Source organism: Mustela erminea, chromosome 12 (assembly GCF_009829155.1).
Source record: "Mustela erminea isolate mMusErm1 chromosome 12, mMusErm1.Pri, whole genome shotgun sequence".
Taxonomy (NCBI): domain Eukaryota; kingdom Metazoa; phylum Chordata; class Mammalia; order Carnivora; family Mustelidae; genus Mustela; species Mustela erminea.
The window spans coordinates 53,327,979-53,346,525 of NC_045625.1; the positions used below are offsets into that span (position 1 = coordinate 53,327,979).

General features: G+C 42.2%; 1 protein-coding gene across 1 annotated transcript; it reads left to right on the forward strand.

The window, feature by feature from the left end:
* The first annotated feature begins 387 nt into the window (after nt 1–387).
* On the forward strand, nt 388–17,766 carry CER1 (cerberus 1, DAN family BMP antagonist). Its single transcript, XM_032308222.1, has 3 exons — nt 388–516; nt 13,875–14,414; nt 16,139–17,766. The coding sequence occupies exons 2-3, from the start codon at nt 13,920–13,922 to the stop codon at nt 16,451–16,453; spliced, it is 810 nt and encodes a 269-aa protein (XP_032164113.1). The 5' UTR covers nt 388–516; nt 13,875–13,919; the 3' UTR covers nt 16,454–17,766.
* The last annotated feature ends 781 nt before the right edge of the window (nt 17,767–18,547 follow it).

The window sequence follows — 18,547 nt, forward strand, 5'->3', positions numbered from 1 at the left end:
CTTGAGTTTTTCACAGATTATACTTATTCTAGCTATTGTAAGAAGGGATGGGAAGGGAAATGCAGCCCGTCTTTCTTATCCTCGCTGTTTAAATCAGCCTTCAGTTCAACGGCTTCCAGCCAGCCACCCAGCCACCCACCTACCTACCATCGATTCCACGAATATTACTGGAGTGTCGAAGGCCAGCCCCTCACCTATTCTAGATACTGGAGATATTACTGTGAACGGGATAGGAAAGTACAAGTAGAAAAGCATAGTGTATACATGCAAATTTCTAATAGTCTTTTTCTTAAGCATCAAACTTTTTATCAGGGCGGAGGTCACAATGGAAGTCACAAGAGAGAAGTACATTATCCCTTTTCAGAAATGAAGGGAAGCACACTCCAATACAAAGAGCTCACGCTTTCTTTTGTTATATTCTCTCCTGATTAGGAAACTGGCATTACTTCCTGTGTTTACGATCAGGTCAAGGTGTTATGGGTAGCATCTATCCCAAATTTCCTGTCTCCAGATCAGGTGAGGAACTTAAATTTTCCGGTCTAGTTTTCTAATTTTTGCAACAAGACAAGCAGTAGGTGTCTCTGCATCTCTCAGATCCCTGGAGCATCAGGAATTAAAAAAAAGAGAACAATGAGCTCATGTCACCTGATATCCTTACTGTCAAGAAGAGGACGTTGAAGTCTGCAGAAGGTAAAGGGGGAAGAGATTAGTACTAGAACCAGAGACCTCCAAATCACAGGCTGACTCTCTTCAGATTGTTCTATGTATTCTCATTCTTACCACTCTGAGCACTCTTACCACTCTGCTAATATTCCAGTAAAATATCTTTGACTGAAGAGTACGATAAAACTGACGGACGCTTGACAACGTTATCGTAAGTAAAAGAAGAGGGACAGGGAAGGCCTTGTACTGCTGTACTGCATGGTCCATTCATATGAAATGTCCAAAACAGGCAAATCTATGAAGACAGAAAGTAGATTCATGGTTGCCCCGGGGGTGGGGAAAGGGGAAATGGAAACTAATTGCCAGTGGGTACCGGGGGTACTTCTCGGAGTGTGGAAATGGTCTGGAATTAGATAGTGGGGATGGTTGTACAACATAATGAATACACTAAAAATGAACTGAAGTGTGCGACTTTTAAATGGTGAATATGAGGTCAGAGGAAGCATATCTCAGTAAAAATGCTATTAAAGATCACCATATAAAAATTTATTTTAGAAAGCTATAAATGGGTTGATATATTGGCTGCGTGTCTATCTGACTCATCCAAGATACTTTTTCCAGTCTTTGCCTCATGTCTCACCCAGGTTTTTGTTTGTTTATTTATAGAGTTGGTTAAGAGGAAGAGAAAGTTGATTGGGCGTACTGTTTAACTTACAGGACGGCTTTATTGATCTTCCTCCCTTCTCCCTATTAATCATGAGAGGGCTGTTACGGGTGGCAGAGTGTGTCTGGATATGTGTAATGTCCAGAATGCCATGATTTTCTAAAATTAATTCTACAAGTCTTTAGAACAGGATCATGCAGGAAATGAATATACCCTCCTCGTAACTTACGCATATAACTGTTCATTTTGAACAGTTTTTATAGGTCTTATATTCTGCTCGGTAATAAAGTCTAGTTTATCTTAAGACAGAAAGGAACAAAAATCAACCAACACTTCCATTAAGGGCCTTATGGTAACCCGCAATACTTTTTCCAAGCAACGAAGTATGAGTTCACCTTTTGCTTCTATCCCCATCTGTATTTTTGCTTCCCAAGGGCAATCAATCCCAACTTACTTTACAGAAGAAAAATGGAAAAATATATGCTATCCTAAAACAGGTCAAAAGCAAGCTGAAGCGGCTATATTAATATCAGAGTAGGTTTTAGAGCAAAGAATACAACCAAGGTTAAAAGAGTTTATTTTATAATTTGAACAGGTCAATACATCAAGAGGACATAATAATTCTAACATTTAGGCATCTAATAACAATGTTTAGAAATACATGAAGCAAAAACTGATAGAAATAAACAAATCTATGATTATTTTCAGAAATGCTAATACCCTCTCAATAATAATAGAAGAAATGGGCAGAAAATCAGTAAGGATTTAGAAGCATGGACAATGTTAACCAAATTAACCTGCCATTGCTAGAACACTGAACCCAACAACAGGATAGACATTCTTTTCATGTGCACAGGAAGCATTTGCTGGGGCAAGCCATTTTCTGGGACATACAATTTGTTCTCTGGCCATAATGGAGTTAAATCAGAAATCAATAGCAGAAGTATCTTTGGAAAACCCCTAAGTGTTTGGAAACCAAATTATAAACTTATTCAATCGATAGCTTAAAAAAGAAATCAGTGGACAAATTAGAAAGTATGGTGAATTGCCTAAAAAATGAAGACAACAGGGGAGGGGCACCTGGGTGGTTCAGTCAGTTAAGCGTCCAACTCTCAGTTTCGGCTCAGGTTGTGATCTCTGGATTGTGGGTTGGAGTCCTGTGCGCAGGGCAGAGTCTGCTGGAAATTCTCTCTCACTCCCTCTGCCTCTCCCCTTGCTCATGCAATTTATTTATTTAAGTAAATAAATAAAATCTTTTAAGAAAATGAAAGCAACATATCAAAGTCGTGAGGTGCCATTAAAGTATTATGCCGGGGAAATTTATAGCACTAAATGTCTATATTTAAAAGAAGAAAGGTTTTAACTTCAGCTTCCACTTTAAGAAACTAGAAAAAGAAGACAGCAGAAATAAAGATATAGAAAATATCAGAGAGAAATCAATGAATCTCACTAAAATTGGTAAATCTTTAACGGGACCAATCAGGAAAAAAATGAGAAGACACAGATTGCTAAGTTCCAGATAGCTTCATTATTGAATTTTATAAATATTTAAAGAAGAAATAGCACCAATTCTACAAAACTCACCCAGAAAATCTCAAAAGAATATTTTCTGACTTATTCTATGAGGCCAGTATTACTCTGAAACCAAAACTATACAAAAATATAAGAATACTACAGACCAACATCCCTCATGAATATAGATTTAAAAAATTCTAAGCAACACTTTACCAATTCAAAGCCAACAATATATACAAAAGGATAATGCATCTTGATGAAGCCACTATTAAGAAAATGATAGGCCATAGTCTGGGAGAAAATATTTACTATGCATTTCTCTGGTATCCTGACTATATCAAAGAAACACTCAACAATTAATAATAAGAAATTTTTTAAGTGGACAGAAGATTTGAATGAATATATCACTACAGAAGATATACAGGTGACATATAAATAAATGAAAACATGTCAATGTATTAGTCATTAGGAATTAATTAAAGGCGCAATGAAATAGCATTACACACCTATTAGAATGGCTCAAATTATAAAGACTAACTGACCATACAAAGTGTTGGTGAGGATATGAAGGAACTGGGACCCTTACACACTGCCGGTGAAATATCCGATAGTCCAGCCTCTGGGAAACAATTTGGTGGTTCCTTAAAAAGTTAAACATACACCTACCATGTGATCCAGCCATTCCCCTCCTAGTGACTCACACAAGGGAAAAGAATGCTTATTTCCATTCAAAGACTTACATATGAATGTTCATAGCAGCTTTATTTGTGACAGTCAAAAGTATAAACAGCCAAATGTCCATTATCATGTGAGTGGATATGCAAATTACAGTACATCCTTGCAATGAAGTCTATTCAGAAATATAAACAAGTGGGAGATTGCTACAACAACATGGATGATTCTCAACAGAATTATGCTGACTCAAAGAGCCTGACAAGAAAGAACACACAGTGTATAGGTCCTCTATTTATAGAAAATTCTAGAAAGTGCAAACTTTCTGTATAGTAACAGAAAGCAAGTCTGGTGCTACCTGGGAATGGGAGAGAAGAACAGGAAAAGGCAGAGGAAAAGGACTGAAAAAGGATGCAAGGAAATTTTAGGGGTGGTGGATATATTCACTCTCTTGATTGTGGTAATAGTTTCACAGGTATACATATATGTGTCTATTTTTAAAAAATTTATTTGACAGAGCACAAGTAGGGGGAGCGGCAGGCAGAGGGTAAGGGAGAAGCAGACTCCCTGCTGTGCAGAGACCCTCCCCACCCCACCCCACCCCCCCGCCGGCCACCGAGGGGCTCAATCCAGGACCCCGAGATCATGACCTGAGCGGAACAAAGGCAGACGCTTAGCTGACTGAACCGGTCGCCCCTATATGACTAAATCTATCAAATTATACATTAAGCACAAGTTTATTGTATGTCAATTGTATTTCAATAAAGCTGTTTGAAGAAAGAAACAATAATTTCTACAACATGGAAGATTTTCAAAAGAAAAGAGAGCTCTAAGTCTAACAATATCCTTATTTCAGGGCAGTAAAATATTGGCATACGACTGTATGATTTCAATATCCAATGACAGAAGAACACTTAATGGAAAATTATATTGTCTCCATTAAAGTGATAATTCAATCACATAATGTTATTTTAAAATAGCAGAATATAAAATAATGGATGCATGATTTTATTTATTTATTTATTTATTTCTTAAGTTAACATATAATGTATTTATTTCAGGGGTACAGGTCTGTGATTTGTCAGTCTTACACAATTCACAGCACTCACCATAGCACATACCCTCCCCAATGTCCATCACCCAGCCACCCCATCCCTCCCTCAGCGCCCACCCTGGCCTCCCGGCCTCCAGCAACCCTCAGTTTGTTTCCTGAGATTGAGTCTCTTACGGTTTGTCTCCCTCCCTGGTCCCATCTTGTTTCATTTTTTTCCCTCCCTCCCCCCAAGACCCCCCCGCCCCACCTCTCAAATTCTTTATATCAGAGAGATCCTATGATAATTGTTTTCCTCTGATTGACTTATTTCGTTTAGCATAATACCCTCTAGTTCCATCCACGTCAGTGCAAATGGCAAGATTTCGGGTTTTTTTTTCTTGATGGCTGCATGCACCTTTTTAAAAACTACATTGCAAAAAGGAAACTGATGGGGGAGACAAACATGAGCTGGGTTTATAGCACGATTCCACCATGTACTTGCTCTGTATCTTGAATTCTTTAAGCTTAGGTTTCTCATGTGTAACATGGGGATGACAATAACTTTCTGGAAAAATTGCTGTGAAGATTAAATGTGAAACTACAAAGAACATGCCTGGAACATAACGGGTACTCCATAAATGCTACCTTATTAAAAGCTGTTGTGTGTGTACTTGGGGGAGGGGGGCGGGGCAAAGTACCTGGAAAAGAGTGACAAGTTTTTTAAAGATTTTATTTATTTGAGAGAGAGCACAAGGAGGACTGGGGAGAGGGAGGGAGACTGAGGCAGAGTAGAGCAATAAGCAATCTCCACACTGAATGTGGTGCTAGATTCGGGGCTTGACCCCACGTCCCTGAGATCAAGACCAGAGCCGAAGTCAGGTGCTTGACCAACTGAGCCACCCGGGCCCCCCAAGAAAGTGACGATTTTCAACAGTGCTTGTGTTCACCAGTAAACAGGGAAGGAGGATCTGGGTGGGGGGCGGAGGAGAGTAGGGGTTTTAAAGTTCTGAATGACAAGTGAGAACACTTCCACATGTTAGGACATTTGTGTGGAACGTGGAAGTGGTTCCAGCTTTTGGAGAAGTCCAGATGACCAACGAAGCCCTTTTTAAAACCCCAATATGCCTTGCTTTCAGACATGATCTGTGATACACAAATCTCATGATAAAGAGAGCCACGCTAGCAGATGGTTTCCCACGCGGCAGAAAGAATTGTTTGTTGCTAAGGACTGGAAGGATAGTTCTTCTTCTAAGAATGGCTCCTCCCGGGAGCCATGTTTTCACAATCTCCCTTTGCATTCAGTATTTCAGGAACATGCTTGTTCTGTGTCTTGAGGGTCCATCCTGCCGCCGGGTGAACACGTGAAGAATTAAATGGTGCTAAATGGAGAGGAAAGGTGGTTCGGCTTGTATGGCCGTCAGGACAGATTCAGGCAGGAAGTGAAAGGACAGGAAACACCAGCAGAATCTGGCTCCCAGGAAATCTCCTTGCCTGAGGGTTTCCTACCCACCAGAATTCTTGGGTCATTTTAGGGACCAGCCTCAAATAACAAGCTTCCAAAGAGTTTCAGATTTGAACTAAGAATGGAACTTTTGAAAATACGACAAAGGCCTCCCCAGCTTTATGGCCACCTTGGGCCTCGGGTCAGGTAGGCAACAGAAGGCAAGCCTTCCTGGAAAGTTCTGCTTTGCTTTTGCATTTTATTGTCATGATTTTTCACAGTTTGTCTCATGTCACCTTGTTACTTAATTCCCACACCTCCAAGGGAAAAGGAAAAATGTGTAATATTTTAATATTTATGTTACAGATACTTAACATTATGTTTCTACATAGGTGTTGCCAAGATAGTCAAGCCAACCTTTATTTATGGAGGGTAGAAAATATAAATCTGTCTGAAATCTTTCACGAAAGGAAGGTCTTAATATTTCCAGAGTTGATTTTGGTACCTACTCTTGGAGAGTTAGGAAAGGGTTGTCAATACAAGGTGTCATTGTTTTAGGTTTCCTATCCATGAGCTGCTTTTTTTCCCCCAACTTCCCTCTCTTTTGGCAACTTCTCCTCACATTCTGTCCCACATTTGGCCCCGAGTCAGTTGAAAGCTTTGCAAGTTGATTTTCCATTCCCATCTGAATTTTAGCTTAGCTGTGGAACTGTTTTCCATGTGTTTTTAATCATTTGTCCATGTGTTATGAGCTTATAGGGACAATATGGTTCCCCCAAGCTGCCTGCATTGTATAAGCAGAAACTGGCAAGGTAGCCAGTAGGGAAATGGTTTTCAGACAGATGCCCCCTACACTCATTTCTGTTGGTGATACACCACCCTCTTCTTCCAACTGGAGGAAAACAATTTACAAGCTGCGTAAGTCACCTAACACAGATAGAGTCCTCTGGCAGGAGCTACCTTTTCTGGGAGTGTAATTTATCCTCAAAGAGCAACCTGCCTAGGAACTGTGGCTGGTAAGACAAAGTTCAAAGTTCTGAGACTGTGGCCAGGCTGGGTTATAAAGGAAGGTTTATTCTGAGTCTTCCCAGAGTCCATGGAAATTTGGTTTTAAAATAGAGTCTGAACGCAGAGAATTAAGGTTAAGTTCTCCAGGACAAAGAGATAGCTCTTGGAAAGTAGAGCCCAACAAGGCCGCATGTCAGAAGTTTCCGTCCACATTTTTATTGGATTTGGCATGTTAAAATGAGCACTCGTTAACCTCCTAAGTGTCGAGCAAGGGACCAGGCACAGAAAAGAAAGAGAAAACTGCATTTAACAAAATCCCTGTTCTCAGCTGCTGACAATGCCATCTCCAGCAAATGCAGACCTTGCCTCCTGGGAGCCTCCTCTCCTAGTTACGAAGACACACATGCACCCAAATTAAGCCAAGTCTAAAGAATCACCAAATGGCCAAGTAAAGAAGGGACCTGGCTTCTAGAATCCCAAAGAAACTCTAGTGTTTTGAGTGAGACACCCCTTGTAAATCCTCCGCTACCCAGGGAGCTGGCCAGATGGTTGTTCTGCTCTTATAGCTTAAATCTTCAGGATTTTCATAGCTGTTTTGCCCACTCTGACCTCCTTTTCTCCATTTTCTTTAGGACCAGATTTATGAGAAATGAGTTAAATATCGCAGAGAATTGCAACAGCTATGAGGAGGGATGGGTGATCCTGGGAAGGAGGATTTAAGACAGTGCTGAAGCCAAACTCTGCGTGGGTCGATGTATCAGGGGATGTGAGAACACGGAGGTTGTTTGAACAATTCTTTTCAAAACTTTCCCATGAATGCAGAAGATAACACCAAAGTGTAGAACCTGAAAACTTGTGAGAAAGAAAGAGATTTTTAAAAGATTCAAAATAAGGAAAGGTTGTATAAATGCTAGTGGGAGGCAGCCATGGAGAAGAAGAAGGTTGATGGGGGAGAATATTCGCTACGGTAGATTGGAAATGGTGGCATGCAAGGGCAGAGTGGAAGAGAGAAATGAATCAGGATGCTGGGATGGTCGGATGGGAGAGAACTCTCCCATCTGCTGGCTTCCATCTTCGTCCGTGGAAGAAGGGATGAGATCATTTGCTGGAGACCATAAAGGAGTTGCATGGTCAAAGGCTGGAGACAGAGAAGTTTTTAAAATAATCTGTAGAGAAAATAAAGACAGAGTTGGGTAGAGTAATAGGAAAATTGTTGGGCAGTACAGAGGGTTCTGTTAAGAAGGAGGGTGGTTACTGTAGAAGGAGCCCTTATCTGCCACTTTGACATTGACCCTGCCAGCATTCCACAACCCAGGTGTGGCCCAGGAACGGTGACAGCTGGGTGACTTCAGACCTGGAGCTCCACTAGATGGGTGCAAGAGAAGGGCAAAGGAGCAAGGGAATTGGGAATATTGCACACGTTTGAAGTGATGGGTCCTGAATCCAACCAGGCTAGGGGAGGAAGTGAAGACCGGAGAGCTTCGAGATCGTCATCCACTCATTTTTATGACCAGTATTTTGAGCGCCTACCAGGTGGCGGGACCTGTTCTAAGGCCTGAGACGGTGCTTCCAGGAGACACGGTCCTACTTTCATGGGCTTTAAAATCTAAAGTGGAGACAGATGTTCAACCAATGTTCAGACAAATCACCATGTAGCTACAGCTGTTGGTAGGACTATTACAAGGATAACGAGGAGCACAGGGAAGGGCTCTATAGAACTGAAACAACAGGAAGTGATTGAGAGAGAGAGAGAGAAAGAGAGGGAGAGAGATCGTGAAACCCACCGTGTAGAGGTGGAGCCTTTCCTGATAAAAACGAGTCGAAATGGAGGGGGAGGGAGAGGCCAGGGGAATGGAGGTCATCAGACTTCAATAGGGTCTTGAATAGGGCAGCATGTCATGCTGATGGCCTGTTGTTGGGCAGACCCATCCGTGCAGACACAGACGTCATGCAGGGTGCCAGCAGGATTTGGGGTGAAAAGAAAGACAATGGGCCCAATGAGGAAGGCAGGGCAAGTGGTATTGTCCCTGACAAGGTTTAAGGACCCGGAGTGCTTGTGATCCTATAGCTACCAAGCTGGAAGGCAGAGTTGGGAATCAGATAAAGGTTTTCTGGCTTTCAGTCCAAAGTTAGTTGCCCTTACATTACTCTCTCTGAGAGCAAACCCCGTGCAGAGGGAGAAGTGATCAAGGTGAATTTTAAGGATGGAGAAGAGGCGCAGGGCAGAGGCTTAGCATCAGTGATTGTAAGTTGAGGCTGTGGGCAGTGGGGATGGGTGGGTGACGGGATGGTGGGGCACACTGTGACGTGGCCTCAGCTGTCTTGGCCTTCTTTTAGATTTGCAGGAGCCCTCACTACCATCTGGGTAAGTAGCTGATTAGTCACATTTCACAGTGATAGATACATTCCCAGTTGCAAAAGAAATGGAACGTTTCTCCAAGGTGCGGGAGTGTTTGGGACAGAGAGCTGTAGATCAATGGAACAGCCAACAGAATAATCTGACCCTAAAAAGTAACGTGGGGATCAGTGCCTAAAAGTGAAAAAGAGGGATTTTTGTGACGTGCTGCACCATTTGATATATACCCTTTTTATTGGCTCCCCATTTGGTTCTCTTTGAGTGTATGTATTAGTTTGCTGGGGGTGGGGAGGCATAACGAAGGGTCCCAGACTGGGGACTTAAAAAATGGAAGTTTATTTTCTCACAGTTCTGGAGGCTGGAAGCTTGATCCCTGGGTGCTGGTAAGCCTGTGCCCTTCTGGAAATTCTCTCCTTGGCATGCAGACTGCCATCCCTCCTGATGTCTCTGCGTGGTCTCCCCTGTGTCTTTGTCTTCCTCTCTTTTCCTCATGAGGACACCTGTCTTGTTGGGTCAGAGCCCACGCTAATGGCTCCGTGTTAACATCATTACCTCTTTAAAAGCCTTCTTTTCAAATACCGTCATATTCTGAAGGATGAAGAGGTTGAATCTGCAACACGTAAATCTTAGGGGGATACGATGCAGCCCATAACAGGTGATAAATTTAAAAGGTCGAATATAAAGAAGTTGATAACAGTGGCTGTCTCCATGGCAGGACAGGAAGTGTGGGAGGTTACAGGAAAATTTTCCATTAATTGTACACTTTTTGTACTATTTGAGTTTTGTTACTGCAAGTATACACCATGTCATCAAAAATAAGAGAAAATTATTGCATTGGTTACACATCTTTGCACTCAACACCTTTATCTATCTATCTACCTGTCAGAGCAAGGAAGAAAGAGAACAGGGGCGGGGTGGGGAGGGGCAGAGGAAGAGGGAAAGAGAGAGAATCTCAAGCAGGCTCCATGATCAGCTTGGAACCTGCCCTGACTCGGGGCTTGATCTCATGCCACTGAGCTCATGAACTGAGCTGAAATCAAGAGTCGGATGCCTCACCGACTGAGCCACCCAGGAACCCCCAACACCTACTTATTGAATAAAATTAACCTAAACACAGTGTGACCGTCCACCGTGCCTTTGGAATTTGGACCTACTTGAAGGTCTTTGATTAGTACAGGAATGGTATCTGCCAAGGTTTTTTCCTCATGTAACTTATTCTGAAGAAACAGATCTCCCACTATAGACGGCAAACTCCAGGGGGCCTGGGCAAGGACAGCCTCACCATTTTATCCCCAGGACCACGCACAGTCGGCTCTCATAGGTGCAGTATGAATGAATGCATCAGTGAGAGAACAGCTTTGGGGAATGAGTTCTTCCTAATGTTTCCGTTCCATAGATAGCAGCAGGGAGGGGAGAGTTCCATTATTTTTTTAAAAGGTTTTTATTTATTTATTTGACAGAGAGAGACACAATAGAGAGGGTACGCAAGCAGGGGGACTGGGAGAGGAAGAAGCAGTCTTCCCACCGAGCAGGGAGCCCAGTGTGGGGCTGGATCCCAGGACCATGGGATCATGACCCGAGCCAGGAAGGCAGACACTCAATGACTGAGCCACCCAGGGGCCCCACGTGTCATGTTTTGAATAATTTACTAAACTAAATCAAGATAATAGGTTTAAGGGGGAAACCACTCACCCTAATATGCCCTAGTCCTTGTTCTTTGGGAAAAAATAAAAAGATTCTGCTTACTTTGGGCCTCCTCTACAACAATCCAAGCCCCCACAATCCTACTGTGTTTCCATATTTTGTAAAGAGAAGTAGCTAAGAAACAGTGGCATGCACCCTGAGCAGATTTCTTTCACAAATCCATTCACCCAAATTCCTTTTTCTGCCTCTCAATTCACCTCTGATGCTCACCTCTGACCCTAACACGGCCTCTCGCCTTCTGTTGTTGTAGGTCTGGGGTTTCCAGGAAAGAATTTACCCTCTTTGTTTCTCTTTAAAAAGCACTAGACATTTTATAAACCCCTTCTGAGCGTCTGCAAGAGGGGGACAGAAAAACACAGCAGCCATGTCCTCTCAGGGACTCTGGGAGCCCCACCTGGTCCTCCAGACTGTGTAGTGCCTGGGAAAACCAGGTCAAGTTGAAAATGGTGTTCAGGTGATGCTGAACTTGAGTTGTCAATGCGGAAAGAATGAATGACAGTTTAGTCCCCCTGGTCTCATGCAGGTTAGCCCAAAAAATGGACTTAGCTTATGGAAGCCTGGGCGGGCCTGCCTCTCACCCTAGCATTTGGTACTATGTCCACCAGCGGTTTTGCTGTGCTCTCTCCACACCGCCACCTGCTGAGTCTGGAGGCCCCCTCCTTGCCTACCTCCATTTGGCTTCATCCAAATGGGGAGGTAAACTAGATGCCTAGGTCACAGAGGACCCACCAAGGCAGTGTTGTTTTGTTAAAAGATACAAACTGTTTACGATCATAAGAGTAAGCTACAATGTATCACATACATAGTTTCAGATTTACTGAAAAGACATGGGGTGAAAGGTGAAGGCCATCCGCCCTTAACCATAAAAGACTAGGGTTGAAGACAGACTTAAGTTCTCATCACAGAAGGCTTTGCTAGCTTTTTCCTTCAGGATATTGGTACATCTTCCCAACGGGAATGGTAAGACAGCAAAAGTAAATTCTGCATGAGTAATTTTTATTTTTTTTTTTTAAGATTTTATTCATTTATTTGAGAGAGAGAGCATGAGCAGGGGGGAGGGGCAGAGGCAGAGGGAGAACCAGGCTCTCCCCTGAGCAGGGAACCTGCCTCCAGGCTCGATCCCAGAAATGGAGAAACCTAGCTGGTGTCCAGATTATATTTATAATCAGGGCAGAGTGGCCAGCGCTGAAAAGGCTATGTCATTGGATAGTTGAGGGGAATCAAGAAATTCTAATAGAAGGCAACTTAAGAAACTACATTAAAAGAAATGGCAAATACTAATGCTCATTTAATATAGATCAAGTGTATCTTAATTCATACTAGCCCGGGTCCTGTGGGTATTTAGTACAGGCGAAAGATGTCTCTTCTGAGAGAATTCTGGAAAACGACGGTCCATTTAAAAATAGCTCATTATTGTAAATAAAGGAACTCACTTCAGGCTTTATGTCGCAGCAATCAGGCATGACTATTAAAAGGAACACAAATGTCTGGAAAAAAGATTCCAGTGGGTCAATTCTTGGAAAGAAAGCTTAATCAGTATGAAAATGGGGACAATGTTCCAGGATTATGTGCTACTAAAAGCAAAGAATATGGTAATTAAATTAAAAGGGAAGATATATAAGCCAGTATGGGATTAATTTCCAGTGGAGATACTATTCAAATGGTGTGGGGGGACAACGCAATTCAATTCTGGGATTTCGGTTTTGTGGATCTGTTTCTTTCTCATGCCCTTGGGTGATTTATAACCTTTTTGAATGGGAGTCTTGTCAACTAACAAATTTTCCTTTGGTTCCTGAAGATGGGTGCTTGTCTCCCTCTTTAATTAACCTGGTCATCAATTACCGTGGAATAAGGAAGATGATGTGGATTCTGTCAGGTAAAGAACTGACCAGCCAGTTTTAGGCCCTGAGCTATCAAACCTGGTTCTTAGAATCCACGTTTTCAAGTCTGGCTCTTTGTTTAGAGAAAGAGAACAAAATCAATAGGGTGGCTTGAAGGAGACATTTCCCCCCACCTGCCCTGAAGGTGCTGAGCAATCCATTAGGGAGGATCCTGTTGAGAAATTTGTGAACAATTGAAAGGGTTTATCTGATGGCTGGCTAGTTGTGAAATTTAGCATCAAGTGTTTGATTCTTCAAGTGAGGGGGTTAATTTGGGAGCTGGGAGTTTCCTTGCGAGAAAAGGGAGAATGTATTCCCGTATCCTGCCAGCAAACAAGAATCAACAACCCCAGCTACCTGTAAGTGAGAGGGAGAGTCCTCCGCTCAACAAAGTTAACATTCTTCTGTTTCTTCCTTTTCCTTCCTTATAATTTTGATATACTTATTTGGCTGACTGTGTGTGTGTGTGTGTGTGTGTGTGTGTAAAGCCTGAAGACTTGGGCATTTGCTAAATACATGCCTTTAATTTTTATCTGATATACCTCCGTCATAAAAAACATGTCTCGTCTTTCCGATCCCAATACAAAGCAGATGCACACAAATGTTTGTTGACTCTGGTCCTTCTTCTAATAACAGTGATGGGAAATCCGGGAGAAGAATGTGTTGTTTTCTCAGAGATGGCTCTGTAAATCTCAGACGATAGATAAAGTGCCAGCTAATTACCCCCTGGGTCTCAGGCTTTCACTGGTGCCTTCTTAAATACACAAAACTCAAGTGAAGGCATGACACCATTAGCACTACATAATTCAAGCAAACAATAAATGTGTTTACTGTGCCTGGCTACTGACCACCTGCCTTTCCGTTCCACAAGGCAGGTATCTATATATAGGATCTCCTTGTTTGCATTCCCGCAGAGAGCGAGCCTTTCTCTCCTTTAGGGCTCACCATCTGTGAAAGCGCAAGAAGCTTGGGCCCCCGACAGCATGTGTCTTCTCTTACTTCAGCTGCTGGTGCTCCTGCCTCTAGGGAGGGCTGCACAGCGAGATTGCCGCCCAAGTCCTAGTTCTGGCTCCCCTGTGCTCCCAGAACGGGATCACAGAGAGCTCCCCCTTGACAACCACGAGGATGCCGAGGAGAAGCCAGACCTTTTTGTCGCGGTGCCCCACCTCGTAGGGGTAGGAGAAGGCCAGAGGCAGAGAGGGAAGATGCTATCCAAGTTTGGCAAGTTCTGGAAGAAGCCCGAGAGAGACCTGCATCCACCCCAGGACTTGGTCCCTGAGCGCATCCCACCTGGGACCCACGCCGTCACCCAGCCCAGAGATGGGACGCAGATGGAGAAATCTCCTCTTCGGGAAGAGGCCAAGAAATTCTGGCACCACTTCATGTTCAGAATGAGCCCAGCCTCTCAGGGAATCATCCTGCCCATCAAAAGCCATGAAGTACATCAGGAGACCTGTAGGACAGTGCCCTTCGGCCAGGTATCTGCTCTGGGTGGGGGAGGGGATCCGAGTTGGCAAGAAAGGGGAGGACAGCTGGGGCAGGTGGAGAGTTGAGGAGGAGGCTGCTGGGATCCTGATTCTTACCTAATTTCCTGACTGGATCCTTGGGTATTCGTCGTAACATGTGGCAAACTATCGTTACATTCTCCAAATTTCCTTCTAACTCTCCATTGTCTCTTGGTATCCCGGAAATGCTGTGAGAATGGTATGACGCTACTGTTCAGATGAGTAATCATTCCTACTGATGTCACAGACATTTGTCTTAGGGGGGTTAACTTGTTTATATGCTGGAGGTGTTCTATCTGGACAGATAATTAAGACTCTCCCCTCAGTTAGAAGTGGGAGCTTGGGAGTGCCAACCAGAACTTCTCTCTAGCTATACCTCTATGTTCTATTGGGATGTGGACGAGCAGGTTGACTCTACCTGTAGATAAGGTGGGAAACACTGGACTCCTAGCTAAACACTCACGTACACAAGTATCTCAGTCTTAATCCCCTGTATTTCCCACCCAACTATTTCCTAGGCTGTCAGATGGAAGTCGTGACATTGTTTCTATGGTTATGGTGGCAAAAATGATTTAATTTAACTTATTTTCTCATAAGCTTTCAAGAAATAATATCAATGATGTGATATTGAATGTGAGATCACATTTTCTCCCCTCAGAAACACCTCCTACTTCCTGTCGCATTGCCTGACTTATGGTTATTGTGATCGATTCTGCACTATTAAGACAAAGGGGCATTTTCTACTAGCCGCTTCCTCCAGTCAGTCCTGGCAAGCCCTGCGCTCCAAATGTTAAATTAAATTGAGACACTGCATCAGGTCCTTAAACACGAAGATACTGAACCCAAAGCAATGCAGGGGAGAGTAAAATTTTACAGTCCAATAATGCTACCCAATTAAACAGGCAGTATTATAAGGTAATTGACTGTGTAAGGCAGTTAAGTATTCTGCCTGAAAAGGCAAGGATATGTAGCAATAAGTCCATTATCAAATAATAATGACTGCTTTGTTGGCCATGTGCAATTAGAAAATTGCTCCCAAGAAATCACGCAATTGAATTTCCTTTGAAACTCTTATTTTTAACTCTATTGCTAATTAAATTAAAATTAAGGTGTTTGACTCATATGTCTTGAAGGGCACATAAAGCTAGGTGAAGGGGGATGGAAGGGGCAGAGGTGATGTAATGTATGGTGAATGCTTTGTCCCATGCAACTTAGATTTAAACGTACTATATAGGCCCTGCAAAATAGAATAGGATTCATCTTGATGTTCTGATCTACTCTATGAGCAGTTGAACAAACACGGATGGAGAATCTATTATGCATAATGCACTGTGGGGCATAGAAAGATAAGGCACATTATTCGTGTAGGAAGTAAGCCATTAGAATTTTTCAACTGGTAACATTTAATTAGACAAAATTTCTTCAAGTTCAGATGTAAGATGTAAAGCATTTTCTCATTAACTTAGGGATTTCCTAAAGGCTCATTTAGTAATCTGTCCAATAAAAGAAATTTTATGTGAGGTGGCTTTATGCCCTAGGAGATTAACCATGGCTCAGATATTGTAATATATGCCAAACTGGAAATTTTTTGACATTTTAGTTTGAATTATCTTCAGACTTAGAGTCTTTTGCTTCTGCATCACGTGTGTTAATGAAATGACTCAAGATGACTGAATAGAGATGTGTTTGCCTTGTAGACAATCACCCATGAAGACTGTGAGAAAGTTGTTGTACAGAACAACCTTTGCTTTGGAAAATGTGGGTCCATTCATTTACCTGGAGCTTCACAACACTCCCACATGTTCTGCTCCCACTGCTCGCCTGCCAAGTTCACCACAATGCACTTGCAACTGAACTGCACCAGCCTTGCCCCTGTGGTCAAGGTGGTGATGCTGGTGGAGGAGTGCCAGTGCAAGATGAAGACCGAACATGAGCATGGACACCTCCTCCAGGCAGGCTCCCAGGCAGAATTTCATGCCCAGGATCCCTTCATCCCAGGATTTTCTACTTAAAAAGAGACCCCACTATTATCTTTGAAAAGCAAAACTGTAGTAGCAAAGGTGCTGGATTATTCAGCTTGGAAGTGTAAGCGAGTGCACACTATTTTAAGAGAAAGGTGGTTCAAAAGTAGTGAGATAGAACAATTTAGAGGCAATGGTGTTCATCTAGTTGTGGGTCTATGTTTGGGTTCTACTCTTGGCTCTGCCCCTCTGGCAGGAGGATGTTAAGGAGTTGTGGAAGCTTTCTCCATCTTGAGGGCTTCATCTCTATGTAAGGGACTTGAATCGGATGATTGCTTAAGTCCTTTCCGCTACAATATTCCATGACCTAGGGTCTCCACATTCTGTTAAAAGTCCTCCATCTGAAGTTGGAAAAGAAAGAAAGTGGGCCCTAAAAATTGGCTTCTTTAGTCAAAGTACCACCAAAAATCCATTTCTAGTATTTGTAGGGCAGATTCTTTGCATTTCAGGCTGTGTTTTATTTGCTTCCATCAGATGATTATTTAATTTCCATGGATGTAAGGAATAGCTTGCTTGGTTGCCTCATAGTTCTTTGGATACGCCCCATATAAGGTTGTTAATGTCAGGTCCTTGGCTTTGAGGAAGGAGCGTTACTTTCAGTGGTTCACATAGGGAGAGGGAGCAATCACTGGAGGCCACACAAGTATCTCCATAATGGGGGAATAAAAATATATGACCTGCACTGCCAGGCTGAAAGGTCAGTCCAGAGATGCCAATGAAAGTAACCAAAGAATTTCAGTGGACGTCAAATTACACAAACTGCTTAGAAATGGAAACAATTTACTGGTGAAATTCTTTATCCTTTTCGGAGTAGGTAGTAAGTTAGAGTTCTATGTTGGGATGATGTTTTGTTTTGTTTTTGTTTTTGTTTTGTTGCATTCTAAAAACTCCATATTACAGACTTTTATTCTGTAAATGTCATACTTGCAAGGTCTGAAAATATTCTGAATATTTTAATGTATTAAATTTTAGTGTACGAAGCGTTCTGGGAAATGTCATGGCATTCAATTGTCTTAAATTTTGTCTTAATGGTGCTTTTTCTGTCCCGTAACTTAAAGGTGCTATCTGGAGACGATGTACCTGGGGTATCTCTCATATTTCTTCTGAGGCTAATGATAATACTCCAAGTGTTTCTTCTGACACTGCCAGCAGTCCTCTGTTAACAGAAAAATCACTGTCCTAGGGGTTCCCTTTCTTCTTCTGTATTTATTTGTATTCGTACATTATATAAACCTGGATTTCCCTCACCCTATTTCTTTTTCTGTAATCATCCTTTAAAAATTTCATCGTAAAATTATTTTGATTATTTGAACCTTATTATGCACAGTATACACAAAAAGGTGTTTCCCAGAATATTGATTTTTTTTAAAGGAATCAAGGTATACTTTAATTCTATTTCTCTTTAATCACACCATCTAACCTGGCGTTCCAAAGAAGTGGATGCACTTATATTTAGTGTATATTCTACATTGAATTAATAGAATATGTGATATGCAGATACACATGTGGCATTTACATCAGAATATATTATACCCTTCGGTGGTCAAAGACAACCTAATTGGCCAAGATACGGCCATAAGGATGAAACTGTTAAGCATTAATGATATCCCAGCTGGTCAATATATTTTGGTGCCAAGAGCTATTGAGCAACTGTCTTGTTTGCAATTGCCTAACCCTGATTATGTAAACCTATCCCTGCCAATTGGACTGTCCTTCTTACATGCTTGCAAATCCCTTTTATTTATCCTTGCAAATAGACTCTCAACCCAAGCCCCAAACAATCATCCGTCTTATTCAAACTCTGCTCTGCTCTTCCTTCATGTGAATTCAAGATGAGACAGTGGAGAGTGGTATCATAATTGACCTTCATAGTTCAAACCTCATGAAATTGCCCACGTTCATCCATTTTTACTGTTAAGAAAAAAAAAGGCAGCTCTCAATGTTTCCACCTAATACCCAGGAGCGAGGGCACCTGAGAGGAAACATACAAATACTGAACATCTATTAAGGGCCAGATATTATGCTGAGTCTCTTGCATAAGGTATAGATGAGAAAACTTATATAATACATCAATACATATATTAT